The sequence below is a fragment of the Chamaea fasciata genome, unplaced genomic scaffold (assembly GCF_029207755.1).
Source record: "Chamaea fasciata isolate MVZ Bird 193981 ecotype frontalis unplaced genomic scaffold, bChaFas1.0.hap1 SCAF_4, whole genome shotgun sequence".
NCBI classification, from domain to species: Eukaryota; Metazoa; Chordata; class Aves; order Passeriformes; family Sylviidae; genus Chamaea; species Chamaea fasciata.
The window spans coordinates 66265466-66286234 of record NW_027094089.1 but is presented as its reverse complement, the minus strand read 5'-3'; the positions used below and the strand labels follow the sequence as shown (position 1 = coordinate 66286234).

Here is a 20769-nt window from a genome sequence, read left to right as displayed (position 1 = left end):
GAATATCTACCTGCTAGACAGAATGCTCCATCCTTCCCTTCACCATCACAGAAATGTGGCCAAAGCAAAGTTAATTACAATGTATCAAGAGTTTCAAAGAGACAGGCTGCGTGGGGAGAGGGTAAGGAGCAGAAAAATAGTACGTTAAAATCATTTTGGGAACCAGCCAGGGAGAAATGCCAACCTCTGATCATAACGTTAAAATATATTTGTCTTAGGGGGTTTTCTTGTCTCCCTGTTTCTGTGTGGAGTGCCAGGCCGACTTCATATGGGAAAACCTCAGTCTGGAAAGAAGTGGAAACTTGGCAGCCCATGGAATGGCTATTGCCTCTGTCTTCCCCTGCATGTCCCCAGTGTGCCCTCACCCTGTTGCAGTCCACTTTTCTGGGCAAAATGCTCTTTCCTATGTTCAATAGCCAGGCTTGGCACAGTGGGTTTACAGTGTTCCTTAGAGCCTGGAGACTTGACGGATAAATATGTACTCTGCCACAGCCATGGTCACCTTCCTGTATTACAAACAGTCTATCATATGAGCTCTGCTTGTGCAAAGACTTTTCAGCAAGGATTGTCTCCACACCTCAAACCCAATCAAATTTGTCACAGGATCTCTTCTGGCCACTGCTCCTGCAGCATAATGTTACTGACAGGAATTCTCTTGATCTTGTTTACTAAGAAGTGACTGGTTCCAGGAGCTGGGCAAAAGGAAGAGACTACGCTGGCTCACAAGGAATGACAAATGTATTTCCTTTATTCTGCTGTGGTTTCCTACCTATTCTTGCTCCCTGTCCATTCAACAACTCTGTTTCAAAATATTCAAATTCTGCTCCTAAGTTTTTATTTTACATCTTACTGGTAGAATTAACAATTCCCTGAAAATAAACGGATAGGCAAATTACACTGCTGGGTATGTACGGCACAGTGGTGTGTGAGTCTATTTGTTGGTAGCTGGACTAGGACTGCTTACAAGACACACTTTGTTTGATGATACAGTGCTTAAATTTGATTCTTTCCAGCATGCCCTTTAGACAGAATTCCTACTGGATACACAACCTTCTCTCCTAATTTCACTGAAGACACATGAGAAGTTAAAAGCCAGGGATCACAGCATAGCACCAGGTAATCAGTTCAGAAAGTTCCTCTCTGTTTACTGCTAGATTTCAAACATTTGCATTGTTTTTCTCCTGCCCTTTTTGTCAAGCGATGAATACTCTGAGGTTAGATGTGGCATGCTAGTTTCCAGACTTGGTATCACTCATTCTGTATATGCAATAAGCAGTGTATTGTGTTGATACAAACAGCTCCCAAATCTGACATGCTAATGTTTCTTGCCTATTTTTTCCAAATGGAAACTACTTGCCCAATGAGTCACTGTGTGTTTTCTTCCTCCTTCAGATGATTCCGCTTGGGAACCTCCACACCCTCATGCTCCACCACAAGAATGGTTCTCTTTTTTCATTTCTCTGTAGGACATCCAATTAGGACATTCTTTCACTTCCCATCTCCCCCACCCCTACCCCTTCCAATTTCATTGCAAGCCTGCATTTTCTTTTTCCATTAACAAAACAATGATTTTCCAATTCCTCCATCACAGATTTAGTGCTGGGATATAAATTATGAGGATTTGTCCTAGGTTACATATATCCCTGCTCCTGCAAATACAACAAGTGCTTCACGTGGAAGAGATGTGTGTTTTCATTCTAGTCTTGCCCACAGCAACTTCTTCAGACTTCACATTTTATTCAGGAGAAGAGGGGAAATACAGAGACTTGGTAAAGTACTCAGCATTCTGAAGCAGAAGCAGGTAGCCTACATCTCAAAACAGAAGAGTTTTATTATTCTTAATGTATTAAACTCCATTTTTAGACAGTTATCTGTTGCTTAAGAGAGCTGAAACTATGGTAGTGCCTGAGATTTTAATTTACTCCTTTGCAATTTCCTTGTTTTAATTATGTTTGAAATAAAGTAAATAGCTTCCACTTCCTTCAGTTTCCACTGAAAGGATGCAAAAAGAGCAAACAGTTGACAAAAGCAGTGACAAGACATCCAGATAATACTGTCAGTGATAACTTGCTCCACTATACTGGTTGTGTGTCATGTATAAACACACAGAAAAAAAGGTTCTGTTTGTTTCATAGCAAGCTTATTGCTCCTTGATGGAAGTTTTAAAAATGCTTTAAAAACTTTGTTTAAAATCTGAAGTCTTTTTTTCTTCTCAATATGCTGGATGTACACCAAATAAACCTGTACATGCAGAAGATGGCAATATTGTTATTTATTTTAGTCTGCATTTAAGATTAAAATCTTCTTTTATTTCCCTGATTGTTCATCCATTAAATCAATAAAATTAAGTAACACTTTTTAAAAGCACTAATCTGTGACTTCAAGTCGCTGTTTTGCTTGAAATTCTATTTCCTTTCTTCTTTTAAGAAAAGCAGATTTATTTAGTTTTTTTTTTTTTTTCTCCAAATATCTGTGATATCATCTGCCTGACTCATCTAGACTGCAGTACCTAGCCCTAGGCAGCTTTTCCAGGCCTGCTACTACTGGAAGAATCTTTTAGCACCTATTCTGAGGGCAAGGCTGCCATCAGTGGCCCAGTTTGAGGCCTGACCTTCACAAGATGTCTAGTGGCAGGCAACCTTGACTATCAGCCATGAATATCAGCCTTAAGGACAGGTTTGGCCAAAGATCAAAGTTCAGGCAAATGGTTTTCATATCTACAAGTGGCAAAAACACGGAATGCAGAGTATTTGTCCTGGATCCCCACCAACACCTGCACTGAGCTGGGGTGGTAGCCAGGCAGACTGTCAACAGCACAGCACAGGGAGGAGCTGAGAGAGAAAGGGTGAGCATATCCTGTAAGTGGGAGTTTGCTGGTTTGATGTTGCTAATATACACGTGAATCACCTGGCACCTGCTCCCACACGTCCTGCACACCAGGGTATAGTAAAATGCTCAATGTCCCCTCTAAGCACAATGCTATCATGAACTTAGAGCATATCACTTTAACCCTGAAGAGATCAGGCTTTTAGCAGCTGCAGATACAGGCAAGTAAAATGAGGTCTATGGTCTTCAGGACCTTGCAGTTTCCCTGATTCTCACAAAAGACAGACCTCAAAACACCGCACTTCAGCATCACTGAGCTGTCACAGGGAGTTGAGATGATTACCCTTTCCTACCTCAGCTCATGAAAACCTTGCTGCTTTGACTTGCAGCCCCCCAAATTTCTGAATAATGCAAACACTTGTCAGCCAGTTGCCGCTGAAAAGACCAAGCAAAGTGGCAGCTTCAGATTCAAATGCAAATGCTGCTGGAGAGCATCTGAAATGAAAATCGTGTTCAAAAGTTGACATTTAGTCAAAAACCTTTGAGCTTCCTCAAAACAAGCATGCAAGACGGGCTATAGAACCAGTTTTAGATAAAACACCTGCTTTCTGCAAAGCTATATGGAGGATCTGGATGTCCCATCAGACTAATTTTGGTGCTAGAGGAAGAGGAAGGGGAGGAAGATTGCTCAGTCTGCTGCTCTCAGGGGAATCCTGCAACAAAGAGGTTGCTATATTAACCACTTCACTGTTTTGTGCCAATCTTGTTATCTGTTCTTGTTAGAACCTTTATTATTCATGGATGCAAAAATCTGATCATTAAGGCAGCATAAATATTCATACCATGTGCATTTCATTGAACTGCTTGGCAAAACTTCTCTGGAGTACAAGAGTTTTGAGGAAATCTGGTTAATGAGACCAGAGCACAGGAAGTATGCATGAGTTTTCCTTTCTTTTTACCTGCAAATAAATGTAGAATAACTAATGAAATAAACAATCACAAAAGGGGCATGAATTCACCAGGAATTCAGATGGATGATATGCACACTTGCTTTGGCGTCTCTGCCAAGGGGAATGCAAGGCCTTTTGTAATGCAATTATGTACAAGAACCAGGATATTGTAAAACTAAAGTAGAAAGCATGATAAGCATCGCTGCATGGGTTTATCCAGCTTTGCCTCACATTTGAAGTTTAATCATTGTGCACGGTCCAGACTCTTGTTCAATCCTTTCTTAATGTAGAACTGCCATTTTTGTCTCCGCAGCTGGGTAAATCAAAATGTAGCTGTGTTCTGCCCTGTGAAAATCACTGTATCTACACTCTTCACTCCAGCTTCAAGTTCATTTTGATGGCAGAGATAAAAACAAAATTTATTCCCAAAACAAATTCTAAAAACTATCATTAAAACATCTGCTACACAGAGTTTAGCAGCTCAGCAGCTGGAGACCTCTCATGAGAGTCTGGTTCATGAAAATACGGAGCTGCCAGCTCCACGTGCAGCAGCTTCAGAAGAAGCCTTGAAGAGTGCAGGACTTTCAAGTTATTCCTGTTTTAGAACAGCAAGGTGAGGTGTGCATTTTTACATTCTAGTCAGTTTTCACGACTGAGAAATGTTGGCCTGATTCAGTGGGAAATCTTTCCTTCATTTCTGCAAGCACAGACCAGAGAATACAATCAGGCACTTTCCAGGTTTTCTATTTCATGTTTTTACAGATTTCCACAAACAAGCAAGTCTACTCACAGGCAGTTTACACCAGTAACTACTTTCTGGGCTTAAAGTCTGCTGTATACTTCCCACTGCTGCTCAGCCATCTGTGACTCAATAAGCTCTTTCTTCCCCACACCTTCTTCAGTCTCATTGTAGTGATCAGAAGCATTGGGATACACGCAGTGCTGTGTAATACACAGCATATCAAGTTTCCACTGAAGCATTCACACCCAGCCAAGGGCTTGATTCTTCTGACCCTCCTCAGACAAGGATAGTTGTTGCAGGATCACAGTTTGTCATCTGCAATATGTAACACTTCGTTTATTTCAATACAATACTCAAGTGTAAATGGGTTGGGACTTCAGGCCATGTTAGGCCTCAAGATGCTTTGCTTCTGCTGTTTCTAGGCTTCTTATTGTTTTGTTCAGCTCTAGGTAAAGTGACAGTGAGGAGAGAAAAAACAAAGCCCCATAAACTTCTTGTACTAGTGGTCAGTGATTAGTCAAGCAATTAGTTGAGACACCCTAACTTACAGTAGTTAGAGAATAAAAGGCACAGTTGGTCCTCAGCAGAACAAGGATCTGAGGGATACTTAGACCTTCTGTATTCTATCAATTTACTCGACCTTTCCTTTTACAAATATCACCCAGACAAAAACTTCATTATTGTCAACAGTGCTTTGACTGTGAATAGATGAATGTGTTAAATGCTAAAATTAATACTGGAAAGTATATATTGGCAAGTCCCACAAAATAGCACTTAGGGAGAGCAGGCTTTGAACATAAGAACTGAGAGACTGGCTTTATCCAAGAACTGTGACACTTGAGATTGTATATACAGCAGGAGGTACCTTCCATCTCTCAGAGATACATTACAAGGTGGAGAAGCATCTAGAAATCACTCTATACTCTTGATCTTGGATTCACTGTATGCATTCACAAAGTACTAGGAAAACAGAAAATTCTTCTTTTCCTCCAAATACACACCTAGCTTACCACCCTGCAATTTCTTATATTTATATTCCTCCTTGTGTAACCAAATGACCTAAGAACTTGCTTGAAGAACCATCATAGGAAAAATGAGTGTTTCAAGATGTGCTGGTGGCTACAAGAGTCATCTTGTGGTCTGAATTCTTCCAAATGAAATATGACTGACAGTATTAGTCAGCTAACAGATTTATCTGGGGGGAGGAAACCAACAGAAAAACTACTTAGCACAACAATGTTTGTAGTATCTTTTTTTTTTTTCCTTAGATTTTACTTTTTCATCCAACAAAGACTTTTCTTTAAAAGCTTCTATGTGGTCTAAGGGAAAATGAAAACAAAAATTCAAATTGTTGATATTTCAGGTCATTTGATTAGCAGAGGCAAATCATATGTCCTGAAATAAAACTCATATAACCACGTATAATCCACACTGCAGCTTTTACAGTGAAGACTCGGTTTGAGCTCTTATGCATACACCTGTAATATAAAGTTGAATCAGGTTTTAAACTAAACTTCCCAGTAAGGGCAAATGCTAATAAAAATAAGAGTTATAAGGAAGGAGGCACTTTTCATTCCTGTGCTGTTAAAGCCTGTAAAAAACTTAACCATCCCAGCTGGTTACCACATCTCGAACCTGTATAAATCAAAGTTTTGTTTTAAATTAATAAAAACACTTTGGCACACAATCATATCATAGCAGTATGATGCACACCTGAGTATTCCTAAGAATGCCCTCAGAGCTACTCTGTGAGCAGAAATATTCTGCGGAAGGGAAGATGAGGCAGTACAAACGCCCATTGTGCACACTAATGCAGAAAAATGAAATCAAATACCGTTCTCAGCAAAAGGAGAGTGTCTTCTGAGCAAGGGCTATTAAGTGTGTCAGACTGCAGGATATTTTCTGGACATGGCTATTATGTTAAAACATACGGAACATGTGTCACTTATAACCCTGTCCTGGTTGTAACATCACAGCTCCAGAGGAAAAAAAAAATAGTGCATCAATTCTTCGTATCAAATACTCAGACACACTTTTCTTCTCACCAAGCTGTCATTTCTCATTTTTAAGGAAGGTTTGAGTAAGTTATAATTAGTATTTGTTTCCCTGTCAACTAATTAAATATAAAAAAAGCTTTCTGTGAGTTTAATGCTAACACAGTGTAATTACAGCAGTTTTTAATGCACAGTGCATGTACTACAGGTTTTGGTATGTGCTTCCCACCTTTTATGACCTAAATTCTCAGGTTCAACCTGTCATATGGGTAGTGAGTAGACACTGCCAAAGACAACTATTTCATACCTAAAAACAAGTCAATGCCAATGCAGTCCCGTACTTTTTGAGAGGCACTACTACATCAGCCTCTGGGGGCAGCGTGGAAGGAAGGAGGTGGAGAAAGCTATCCAATTTCTTGCTTCCACCACTTTTCTTCCCCTTCCCTTCAGGAAGAGCCCTTGGTCAAATTCTCCCAATTCATTAGGCTTGGCTGCTCTGAGCCTTTTTGGTAAAGAAAGATATGGCTGATATTTCAAAGCCCCTTCCAACCTCATCTCTTTAGCCGTCTGAGAGACATCCTAAGGAGAGGAGGACTGCAGCTGCCCTGTTTGCACAATTCTGGGGCTGGCTCCAGTCTTCAAGAAGTAAGAGTTGCACCTTACAACCACTTGTTACTCAGGGAAGACTGCTTGTGAGGCCCAGCACAGGGCAAAGTGATTATGGAAACCACGTAATGTACCACCACTTGGCTGATACAGCTCCTTACCCTCCTAAGCATTTGGAAGAGCTTTAAACACATTAAAAAGGGTGAAGAGTGAAGATTTGCCAAGACATTGGTAGTTACAACTCTAGATACTCAGTTTTTGTGCCCATAACGTGCATTTTTCACCCATTCCCATACATATGCCTCTCATCACCTGTTCTGTCCCTGGAAACATTCAAGATTGGTTTGGATAGGGCTCTGAGGAACCTGATTGAAGATATCCCTGCTCATTGTGGGGGGATGGGACTAGAAGACCTTTAAAGGTCCCTTCCAACCCCAACCATTCTATGATTATGGGTAAGGTAGGCACAAACAGCCCACAAAATGAAAATGCAGGAAATGAAACAAAAATGTAGTCTAAAATAACCAATTAAAATGATGAAAATCTTTAATTTTATTTAAGTATAATTGTACGGACACGTGTATATACAAATACAGATCTTATGGGGAAGGGGGTTCGAGTTGGTTTTAACATTTTCTTTTACGTTTATATAATGTAAGCATTTCAAAAACAGCACTCAATGAATAAGTGCAAAGAAACTGCAAAGCAGGGCAGTACAAGCACAGGACCACACTGAGCTGGACTTTCATACCCAGATGCATACACAATGAGTGTCTTCAATGGGGTGTCAAGAGTAAGCATGGTAAGCAGATTTTGCAGACTCATGGGTAACCTCCAACATGCCAGCATCTATTAAACTGTACAGACAATGGCAGCAAGCCTATTGTACGGAGATTTGTCTCACATCTGAGAAGCTTGAGGGCGAATGCATGGGAAAAACTCAGTGATGCCAGACCAGAAACAGATCTGTCCATTCACAGCAAATTAAAAAAGGAGGAGGGTGGGAGAGGAGGCAGGGCAGGAAGAGGGAAGAGAAGTGTAGAGGGTTGTACATTAAAACTGGTGATTACAAAATCCAAGTGTAATGAAAAGAGGGGAAGAGTTAACACTCTAAACCTCTGAAAGTGACTGAACCATTGCGCTCATAAGGCAATGGATTAAGTTCAGTTTTGAGGGTTAGGAGTGGGAATCAACAGGTACAAATACAACCATTTTCCTTCCACAATTATAGAGGAAAGGAAACAATCTACTCAACTACTCTCAGTACTTCCCAAATTTGTCCTTTGGAACCAAGTACATACCTATAACTCACATGACACTGGCAAGATCCCTTCTGGAAAAAACTATTCATGGGAACAAATCCAGAAAGAAAACAGGAGGAAAAAAAATACAAATTAAAAAGAAACTAACAAACAAAATAACAGAAAAGTTGTTATATCCCCAAAGCCTTTTTAGAAACAAACATGATACAAAAGAACAAAACTAACACGGAAACCACAGAATTCTAACGTAAGACCTTTAAACACCGAGGACAAAACATTGATCATCAAAAGTCATGTTGTTCCAGGTCTTGACATTGTGAAGTCTTGCAACAGATGAACGATTTTCAAAGATGAGTCCTGTATGCTGCAGTGTCATGGCCAGTTGTCTCTCAGTTCTCAGCCATGATCACACTTGAAGCTTCAAAGCTCTGTCTTGTAATCAACATGTGATTTTAATATCCTGAAAGTCTATTGTTCTCACTTACAAAAGACATAAGAATCAAATTAATACTTTATTATCAAACACTATATACAACAGAGGTTGCTAATAATACAGAATTTAAAGAACATAGCTTTAAGTTTTACTTGTCTTTCCTTCGCCATCCAGGTAAGTACAGTACAAAACAATATTCTAAACTAACACGAAATGTTACCTTGTCTACTGAAGGATACACAGTATCCACTAAACTGGCTGATCCCTATTTTGCCTGCTTCACATTGCAATGACCTTGGCAGCCAGGAGTGCAGGTCATGGGTGCAAGGAACCCACTTAGGCTGGGGAGAATCAGTACCTCAGACTTGAGCAGGGGCAGATGAAGGGTAAGGGAGCAACAAACCCCTTAATTTTCAGCAACATCTGCATTTAAAGCATCCAGAGGTTTGTAACACAACACAAAACTCACCAGCATTTATGTACTTGGTATGACTGGGATTGCCTAATGCCATCAAGTATGAAACTGGCAGTGCCTGGAACGCTGCTCCCAGCCATGCTGGGCAGCCCAGGGATCATCGCTTGTGTTTGTCCCTCACCTACACAGCAAGGCTCTGGGACAGTAGGAAGGGGTGAGTTTCATCAGGAGTAATGCTAGTGAAAATCCTTTGCTGTGGGTAAATGTACGTCTTCAACATCATTCAGAGACAAAAGATGACAAATGAAGTCACCATTTCTACATCGAATTTGCACTACCTGTGTGATTGCCTGCAATTACTATAAATCATTTTAATACGGTTAAACATCATGCAATATTATCTATACTCTGGCTAATAATCCATTTGATAAGATGCATTCTGATTAAGCTCACCTCATCCAAAGCTTTTTAATTCCTACCTGCAGAAAGTATTAGTGCGTGTATCGAGTATATACACCTTAAAGAGAGCAAATTACAGACAGCCTGTAATGACATGATGACTTCCCTCACTTTTTGGACTGTGTACCTTTATTATGTGCACTTCACACTAGAGCAATTTTCCTGCATTCCTCCTGTAAGTACAGGCCCTGTTATTTATGAGAATGTATGATATCAGGCAAGCCCAGGTCATAGCTCAGCATGCATAAAACCTCCTTTTACATATCAAATTTATTTTCCTCTCTCCTGCCTCAACTTCTGGCAGGCTTTTCTTCATTTAAAAATAAAAAGCCTAGGAAGTGGTGTCCACTAATGGCATCACTCAATTTTGTTATGGCATAATTTTTCTTCATAATTAATACAGAAAAATCTTGTTTTGCTTTAATATGCTCCATGTTTTGTTTCACATTTAACTTAATTACCACAGTTTTGGTCAGAAAAGCTCTGTTTCAGTCTGGGTCTGAAATGTCACTGATTATGCTTAGCAGTCCAAATTTCATGACAGCCTAGCCAAAAAGTACCCCAAGGCTTGCACTTCCTGGCAAATTACTTTTTAAAGTTTTGCTAGCCAAGGCTCAGATTCCTTAAACAGGGTCACTCCTAATTCCATCAAACAAGACAGTCCCATTTCCTAATTGCATCAAGGGTTACCACTTCTCTCACATGTTTAAACAGGACAAGCATATATACTCACTTTCAGCATAAAGTATATCTAAATAATGTATTTTCTATTCTAGTGGATTTTTAAAAAAATATTTTGTTAAGTCTTTGGGAGCCCATCTAGTTTATCTCTGGCTGATAAACACGTTTCCTCTATTCTTCAAACTGTGCTGGAAGGGGAAAAGATAAAAAATCAACATTGAATTCCTATTCCACACTTCTTTTCTTTCCCCCCACCAAACAAAGCTATTAGACTGCCCTGGCTTCTTCTACATGTGATTTATTTCCATGATTGAGGAACTTACAGGAGAGACAAATCAAGAGAACACTGGAGATCCTGTGTCCCAAACATGTTCCCTCTGGCCACCGATGTCCTCTTTTAGCACGTATTAACACCCAGAGCAGCATCCAAGGCTATCAGCTACTAAGTCAGCGCTGGGGAAGGTCACTTTATTCTCAAAAGTGCCTCTGTATTTCAAGAAAAAAATTTTAGCACCACGGTGATTTGTTTTAAAATAAAATAAGCCGGTGTGCATTATCCCCTTAAAACGAAATAACAGAGGCACTCACACCCCCAGTGAAGTTTCCTAAATCTGACCTTGCCTGCTGTGTGCTAACATTCCTAAATGCTAACTTTTTCCTCTCACCAAAGACAGCATGTCTACTTGTGAGCAAAAATTTTACTGTCAAAGATGTTTCAAGACAGTCCTATAAGAAACATCATCTTCCCCTTTCAGAAGCCTGTTTATTTAGAAACTTCTGGAGGAAATGGTGTTATATTATGTCTATTCTTAATATCTCCCCTCCAGTCCTGACATTGTGACACAATACTTTTCATGACCACCTTACGGTGCTGAACGAGAAGGCATAAATGTTGTATCGCAGAGAAAGACTCTCCTAGGTTTTCACTTGCTTCCCTTATCCCTCACTGACTGCGTCTGCCACTACACTTTCTCGTCCACATATGGATGACACAGTGAGCTAACAGAGGTGACTTCTTAAAGGAGAATGCAGAGGAAAATAAGAATCACTAGTGTCACTATTATAGTTTGGCATTTTCATTTGGAGTCCTTTTATTTATATGGAGGGGTTAAGAAAGTCACAGAGTAGGTAGGGGTGGGCGCTGAAGCTAGTTATCCCCTTCAAATTTTTGCTGAGTTCAGGCTAAAAGGGAGAAGAAAAAGGAAAAATAACAATTTGACATCTGCAAAAACAACAAAGTCCCTTTCCTGGGATGAGCAGTTAGGTGGATCTTTGATGTTCCAAGACCCTGATATTTTCTGTGACAGGTTGCCGGAGCATACTGTGCTATAATATCAAAAGCATTGTCAGGAGGAACAATAGAGTTGCCAAAAGCCGGCTGGGTATCCTTGGTGTCTGTGCCGCGTTCTCACCACGGGATGGCTCGGCTGACTCATGTACGGTATCATCTGTTCAAACAGAAAGCATACATTCCAATGAGATTTTGCATCCTTAATAAACTCTCACTGAGCTGACAACTGTAAGTAGATTTCAGTGCCTTTATGAAATAGGGCAATGAACCTTGTCCTGTCACTGACTTCCACAAGCGTGTAATACCTTATTATGTAACCAACTTGGGGCCAAGTCCTGCATTTCTTACTGGCAAAACTCCCATTGAAGACCAGAGGAGCAGAAAGTAAATCTGATTTCAGCAGACTGAGGAATGAAAGATTCCTGTTCAGTAAAACACTGTGGCTCTAGCTTTGGGCGTCTCATTAAATAGCAACATCAGTTGGGAGGCAGCTAAATAAAAACACCTGATTTTCAAAAGTGTTGCACATGCCTGGAATTAATTTTGCAGTTAGTCTCCTTATTCATTTATAGATTTTGGCTCCTGAATTTAAAATAATGGCTCGTAAGCCCAAACCCTTCCACGCACAAAATTTCCACTCAAGTATTTTGCACCTGGGGATAAGCAGGAGTTGTAACATTATTCCTTCTTTTTTGAAACAAAATTTTGAAGGCTAGCACATAACAGTCACCAATTTTATAGAATATATACTCAATCTGGAAAATCTCACTACCTTTCATGATACACAACATAGGGATTTACATATATGCTGCTAGAACTAATAAAAAAAGAACCAGCTGAGTTAGGAAAACATGCTTATGCATTAGTGGCAGCAGAAAACAAGGTAGCAAATATTAAATATATGATACATAATAAAGCCCTGTTTAGTTTTTGTAAGCTTAAGATCAGTCTAAAAGCCACAGCTTGTAAAATAGAAAAGGTAGGCAAAGTCAGAATCAACTTTGGTGTTGTTATAGCAGTGGTATTTTTTTCTGCAAAGGCCTCCATATCCTCCATATCCAAAGCCACCTAATTTAGCTGTTAAAAAAGCAATCAGCCTGAGGCTTGCCATAAAAAAATCAGCTCTTGTTTGAATGAAAGGAAAAGGCCAAGCCTTTTTAGGAAGTGTGAAGTGGCCTCAAAAGGTATTTGTAAGTTTATTTTAGAACACCGAAGCTTCCAGCAAAATTAATAGCATCTCACCTACTTATTGCAATAAACTCCTTATTTTATAAGTGATAAAATGTGTCCATGATGTTTCTGTCTCACACCGCTCATCTCAAAATACTGCACTGCCAGGATTACATTGGGTGAGACCTGAGCAGTTCCAGCTGGAGGCACTAAGGGAAGCAGGAGTCAGGACACTGGGATCACCATGCTGCTTTGTCATGGAGCCTTTCATGTTACTTGGCTTTAGCTACAAGCAAGCTCCCTCCCTTTCATACCCTTGACACCTAGCACGAAATCAGGAGAGCACTTAGCATAATTTAGGTTATTAGGCTCTTCAGCCCCAGCTCAGTTACGCAGCAAGATGCACAGTAAACTGAATTAGCAATTTATCACATGTACTTTCTCCAGCACTATTTGATGCTATAATCACATAAGGCTTATCAACAGGTTTCAGTGTTGCTCAAGGCAAAAGTATGAACAGCAAGCACTGATTAGTTGTAAATATGTTCATGTTTGTAAGAAAGAGACATCTCTTCTTGGTGGTGCCAATCCATACCATAAGAGACAAAGGGCAGAAACTGATGCACAGGAAGTTACACCTGAAGAGGAGGAACTTCTTTACTGTGTGGGTGGAACAGTGTCCAAAGAGGGTGTGGAGTCTTCCTCAATGGAGCGAGTCAAAAGCCATGTGGACATAATCCTTAGTAACATGCTCCAGGGGACCTGCTTGTGTGTGAAGATTGGAACAGATGGTCCCTTCCAACCTTACCCATTCTGTGATTCTGTGGCACCAGTGGCAAAGTCTGGTTGGAATGGCCTAAGTTGCAGCTCCACACCATGTATGGCAAGGAGACTCTCCCATGCATACTGTGCCCAAACGAGGCCCCAGTATTTTTCCTCGAGAATTATTCCAAAGGAATCTAAAAATATCAGTGAATGCTAGCTTCTGAAATTGCTACTTTCAGTGGTCATCAATACCAAAAGCTGTTCCACATTTCACTTCTGAGTTACAATCTTGCATTATGATGACACTGCAATGGCAATAAAGTACTTCACAAAAGCTTGCTTCTCAATTAAAACATATTTAAGAAGTTACAGAGAAAAAACATCCCCGTGTTGTCAGTTCTACCTCCCTCCATATATTGAAAGTTAGCTCCTCCCAATTTAGAAACATTTATTCACAGCTGATGAACAAAAACTACACAGGAGAATAATGTGTATTACCTTCTACCTTTAGAATTGCAAAGAAGTCTGAATTTGCAACACTGAATGTCAAAAATTTTGGCCTAATTACATCAGTGAGTCAGCACTAAAACACAATAGGGCAGAACTAGTGTATAGAAGTAATAAATCCTCATTCTCTCCGACTATCAGATACTGCCACAACTGGAACACTGGCTACTGCAGAAAAACTCAATGAAAAAGCACTAAGCTAAAAAAGATTACTTCTCTTAAATGAAAAGTACAGAGATATTCTATGATGCCATTTTTATAAAGCCATTCTTCACACAAGAATTAATTTCCATGTAACATTAAGGGATTCCTTTTGAGAAATCATCTGGGATTTCTCTCAAGGTTTGCAAGGATTGCTGTTGCAAGGTTTCTGCACTCATATATTAGAACACAATTCATCTGCAGTTATGAAAATCACTTTACAAATATGATTTTCCTTGGAGGTGCAGAGTCATAACTGCGCAGCCCTTAAGGCTTGGGAAAAAGGGTTTGCTCCATTTGAAACACTGAAGACAATTGATAAAAAGACTCCCGAGTAAAATCCAGAAGGTCACTACTAAACACTGGGAATACCAGCAATATAGAAAAAAGTATTTTGACAGCCATGAATTTTTGAGATCACACAGCCTTACATCACATGCTTCAGGTATAACTTTCAGACAGGCACAGCTGCAATTTTTGTTAAAAGGACTTTTTCTTTTTTATTATTAAGGAGAAAGAGAGTGAAGGAATAGGAACAGAGCCAACTACTTCCACCACTTGTTAAAGTGCAATCACTGTAGATTCCTACAAATTTCTAAACAAAACCAGTGAAAGTACAATGGTTCAAAAATCACACAAATGGTGATTTTTACAAGAAAGATGATAGTGAGTAATCCGCTGAACATGACCCTCCTGCCTTCTAATTCTTCTGTCTACTCTGGAAGAAGATTGTGTCAGGCTAGAGGAGAGCACAGAAGCAGAAGATGCTCATCAGAGACATGTAAATTAGTACAAGACACAGAACACATGCAATGAAATCCACCAAGGCAGCAGCAACCCTAACAGAGACCAACAACAGAGAAATGTGACAGCAGTTGGCACATCTCAGAGTGACTATCTAATGGTGAATGGCCCAATTAATAATACAAATATACATGGATATCAGAAGTGGGAATTCTGTGGTACCAAACCTTCTCATTAAAGCTATTATTTCCCCCTGATAACACAAACAATATTTCATCTCAGACGGCAGGATGCTCTTTGTTTGATTTTGCTTGCCTCGTTTGCCTGCTGCTTTCTAATGATGTGCTTTTGTGATGATGTTAGCTAGTTATAGCCAATCAGCAGGAAGTCAGAAGCACTGCTGAAACAAAAATTTAGCAAGGTTACTAAAATCAGGCATGTGCTGCTCAGATGATCTCTTTTGCAAGCAGTAACAAATACATTACTTAGACCATGTTCACCAAGTCACAAAACGTAAAAAGGTGCACTGAGTTTCAAATTCATAGGTAGAGAAAGTGAGAGAACATCCTAGTGTCTTCAGTAGAAGAATGCTGCTAATAAATGTACAAATATACCAATATAAGTGCACTACCCTTGTATTTAGATTTACTTAGAGAACATCTTTGATTCACAAACTCCAAATTTTTAGGAAAGATCTGAAAATTATTTTAAAGAAAAATAATAAATTCTATTGTTTATTCACAGATAAATAATTTAAACCAGCTAAACTGTAAAAGCCTTATTATAGTTACATATAACTAATGAATTTTAATTAAAGGATTCACATATAAAAAAGAGAAAAAAATGGATATGTTGTTTTATATGTAAAGAGAGTGTTGATTCATATTCAAATAGCATAGGAGAAAAAAATTCAGTAATCTGTTCTTTAGGGTATGTACTAAACAATATGTGTGTAATATTTTCTGATATGATTTGTGTATTTGACTGTTTATTTTAATTATTGAGGCTGTAATACAATAAGTGAGCAGTATGTAGGTACATATAAAATGAACAGGTCTACCACTACTGCAAATACTTTTCCTACATACCTACCTAATTTTAACTCCTTTTTAGTCATTCAGGTTACTCATATTCCTAGATTTATATACTTCTATCTGTCACAAGCTTCATCCACACAAACAATACACATGCACTTTCCGTATGGAGACACATTAGCTTGATTGATGGTGGAGGTTAATGGAACTTTCCCCTGGGCAGATGAGGAGCATCCTTATTCCTAAGGCAGTATTTTGCAAGAAAAGCCCCCAAAACTTCAGTTTGCTTCAATAAAAGCAGGAGAGGAATTTGTATTTATATATTTATCTATATATCAGTGTGTGTGAGTGTGTATACATGCACATATGTAAAATGATACTTTGCTTAACCAAGTATACACACAACTATACATAATTTTAAAGGACTAGTTTCTTTTTAAATAAAAACTCCATTAGTTGAATACCTGTGTCATGCATTGGCATTCAACAAGCACTGGTCCTGTTTTTCTGAAAGGGCAATAACCACATAATAAATGAAGTGTGCCCATTGACTTTGTTTCTAAAACTTTGAGTCCGATTAGTAAGTAGAGTGTGTTGCCAATATGATCTGCGTGTTTGGCTTGGATGGCCAAGTGGCTCCAGGACAGTGGTGGAAATTTTTACACTGGCACACACCAAATTTCACTAAACCATGTCACCCCGAAAAAACAAATAAAGCAACATTTTTACTTCCCTGCATTAAACAAGGATACAGGAAATATACCATAAGCTATATTAGTACTGCTGGAAATGTGCAAAAGCAGGGCAGTTGTACCATGCAAAGCATGCAGAGAGCAGGAAAAAAATACTGAAACGCCAGAGGGATACATGCATTTGTTAAAAGATATTCTCTAAGCATACTAACCTGCTGGTTCTAATGAATTTTCTACTTTGTCGTTAACATCGAAAACACGATCATGAACACCTATAGTTTTCATACAGCTGTCTATAACAAAAATAGAGATAACAGCCAAATATGTTAGTGAAACACCCTTACACTCCCCATTTTCTTTTTTCCTCTCATTTTTTTCTCTATTTACCATACATAATTAAGCATATTCGTATTTTAAAGCCTGTGGCACTTGTCCAAATGCCAGTATGTATAAGTCTTCCATTTGTACAAAGTTCAAAAAACAAGTTAGCAACTGCCAAGTTATTCAAACAAAGTTTTATGAAAAATGATAAGAAAATACATAGAAATTTATAACACAAACATTGCTGTATGTACAGAACAGATACAAGATTTAACAGTAAAAAAAAAAAAAAAAAAGACCACACAGTAAAGCAGGTGCTAGAAGGCTACCCTCAAAAACTTAAGCTGAAGAACTTACTTGCTGGTCGCACAAACACCTTAAGTTTTAGGCAGGATCTCCTTCCATTATCTGGGATTGCAGAAGCTGCAAAATGAAGACAAATGAAAAATAAGTGGAAGAGTATGATAGTGAAAATCCAAAATATCTTTTGTTCTGAAATAAAATATTCTTTCTCTTCCCTTTATCTTAAGGACTGTACACACTTCAATCCCTGAACATAAGGACTTCAAGTGCACAAAGTAGCTTGATTATCCAAAAGCATAAACTGCAGTTTTATTCAAATTAATTTCATTATTATTTTACATTGAAGAAGTGAAGCCCATGCTATTTTCAATGTTTCATTACCTCCTTTCACCTTTCCACATCTTTTTCTTGAATACTTGTTTAATATGTTTTTTGCTATAATGCATGTGCTCACACTGAAAAAATACTTCAGAATATAGAACACTTAGAGAAAAGTCAACGTTGAAACATTAGGCCATGGACTTCAGCAACCCAAAAAGGGATGAAAAACCAAAATTACACCAAAGATGACAGTGGTAAAAATGGAACTATCTATATACTTCAAGCACAGTAGAAATACACACCACTAAATTTTACAGCAAACTCCGTCTCCATAAGCATCTGTCTTTGTTGAGAAAATATGTATCTTGCTTCAGTCAAAATATGATTCCCCATGTTATACAGCTAACAAACTAAAATCAACTTATTCCTTCTTTCTGCCCTCCCTCATCATTTCCCATTCAAAGTATTTAATTTTTAGGAATACTTACTGTATTAGAAGAAAAAAAAGTAAGTGGAAATATGTCTAGCCCTAATGCAAAAGGTCACCCACAAAGGTCTAGTGGCAGCAACTACTTATTTCACAGAAAAAGGTGCTGTTGTGAAAACTTCCTTCCTATAACCATTCTTGACCCAAAATACAATGTAAAAGGGAAATATGCCTATCTCTCACCACCAAGGTGTCCCTTGAGCATTGTCTGCCAATATTTACACACTGGTAAATTTCCTCAATATCTGCAATTTTGATATTGTACATCGGCCCATAATACACAACCAAGCAATTTGACTTGGGCGTGGAGATTTTCACGTGGGAAAGATCATTCACATTTTTTTATTTGAAAACTCCTCAAGAGCCATTGCTAAAAAAATTACTTGTAGCTCTGCCGAGTAGCTTTTATTTCATTGAATTCAAAATCTATGTATTAGGGCAGAATGAGTTGCATTTTGCATTAGATGGCCACTAACAGAAAAGATGATTGAGCTGACAAGATGTTAGTTTCCTCTGTTTCCCCTTATTTCATCCACTTTTATAAATTCTGTCCTTGTGTGTGACAAACAATTAAAATGATTTATACAGAGACATATGAATTCTTTGTCTTCATGTTAAACTCACACCTGAACAGCTCCTCAACTAATTTGAAATAAATTTCCTAAGGCTTCAATGATGTTCTTGCAGGGCAGGCATCAGATTTTTCCTAGAACTTACCAAGAACTAGTAAATTTAGTACAAACATTAAAAAAGGAGCAAAGTAAAGAATCTAATACAGCTCATGTCGTGATTCTGCATCTTGAAAGTGCTTGAAAAATTGATCCCCTCTTGTAGTTAAAAGCATGTAGGAATGATGCTCTCCCTCACAATGCCAAGCAGTTAAGAGTTAACAGCTGCCTTTGACTATAGCGTCTTACCAAGTCAGAAACTCCACTGAGTTTACAGTAATTTGTGTATTATTTAGGGCACAATATTTGCACTCTGTGGCTACCTTCAGGAAATGGCGTCCTTTCGGTGGCCCTCATGGAATATATGCAACCGGCTAATTACTTTGTTAAGACTAAACAGGCAGTTGTATATTTCTCAAAATATAAGAATTCTATATTCATTACCAAATTACTAGGATAAAGGTGAAAAATCATATTTGCAACATAAGACAAAACTGAATCCCTACAGTAAATTTATCACTGACAATTTTTTTCTGCTGGAAAATTATTTCAGAAATGCATTATGGCATACATTTATTTAAAGGCAAGTTTTTGCTTTGATGCTTACATGCTCTTGCTTATGTCCATAAAATAAGCATGTTTTGCTTATTTAAACTGCAGTTTATCAGAATAGTTTGTCAGTCAGTGACTAACTAGAATACCAGTGACTAGCTAGGATAGCTAGGAGTTAATAATATCCCATCTGGAAATAAAATATATTCTTTCTGGAAAAACAGAAAATTAATGCTTTGTATACTGGTGTTTGTATGTTCACACAATATCAGCACACACAGAGGAGCAAATAATAGCTAGAGAAAATTCTTGAGAAAAAAGTATTAAAATCCATTCACTACTGAAATCTTTTCCACCAGTCTTTATACTCTCTTGCAACTATAGAGTACATCATGAAGAACTGTCCTATAGCAACTATAACAGCTGTACTTAAATCATCATTCCAGAAACTGGCACAGTCTTAGTGAGAAATATGAAATAGTCCTTTTCTTCTTCAAATTACGTATTGTCAATATTTGCCATAAACTCAGAAAGATGCCTCTTTAATCAGGGTTTTACACCGTCAGAAGGAATAAAAATGACTACAAAAAAAAAAAAATCAAGTATCATTTTTCAGCACTTCCATCTTCCTTAACAACCAAGACCAAGAAGATGAAGGGATAGATTGCAACCTCTTTGGCCTTCCCGAGAAATTAAATGCTTCTTGCCAAGATGCATGACTGCAATCAATTTTCTTTCTTCCTTTCTTTTCTTCCACCCTCCCTCCTCTTCCTTTCTCCCTTTCATCTTAAAAGAAAAAAAAACATTCACCAATGTTAGTTTTTGTTTTAAATGACCAGATGTTTAACCCATTGGTAAGGATCAGGAAAGGAGAAAGAGAACTGCTCCTTTTCAGCTGGGATCCGTTAAAGTTGCTTCTCAGGTAAACCACTGTTGTTGTTGCTACATTCCACTGAAATTAGCTATAGTATAAGAAAATATGTCATTTCTAGGTGATACGACAACAAATTTCATTTTCCTTCCTGAACGAAACCAGGTTAGACCCTAAGGCTTTGCTACAAGGCTTTTATATTTGCCCATTTTAAAGGCCATATTAGCTATAAAACACAGCCCAGTTATGAGAGCAAGAAGCCTCTGATGCTAATTGAACCTGTCCCAAGTAACACTTTCCATTTCAAAAGTCAGAATTCCCAAGGAAAAAAAAAAAAAAGGCAATTGAATCCTTGCTGCAAAAACAAAAAAAAACACAAAAAAAACACACAAAAAAAAAAAAACCCCAAAAAAAACCCAAAAAAACAAAACAAAAAAAAACCAACCCAAAAAACAAAACAAAACGAAAAAACAC

At 38.4% G+C, this 20769-nt stretch overlaps 1 protein-coding gene across 2 annotated transcripts in view; it reads right to left on the bottom strand.

The window, feature by feature from the left end:
* Nucleotides 1-7646: 7646 nt before the first annotated feature.
* The window catches only part of EFNA5 (ephrin A5), a 209087-nt gene continuing 195964 nt past the window's right edge, over nt 7647-20769 (bottom strand). For both annotated transcript variants that reach the window (XM_066181846.1, XM_066181847.1), the window contains exons 3-5: nt 17451-17516; nt 16985-17065; nt 7647-11816 (exon numbers count right to left, since the gene is read on the bottom strand). In XM_066181846.1, the coding sequence (XP_066037943.1) occupies nt 11695-11816; nt 16985-17065; nt 17451-17516 (269 nt within the window). In that variant the 3' untranslated portion in view covers nt 7647-11694. The remainder of the gene's footprint in view (nt 11817-16984; nt 17066-17450; nt 17517-20769) is intronic.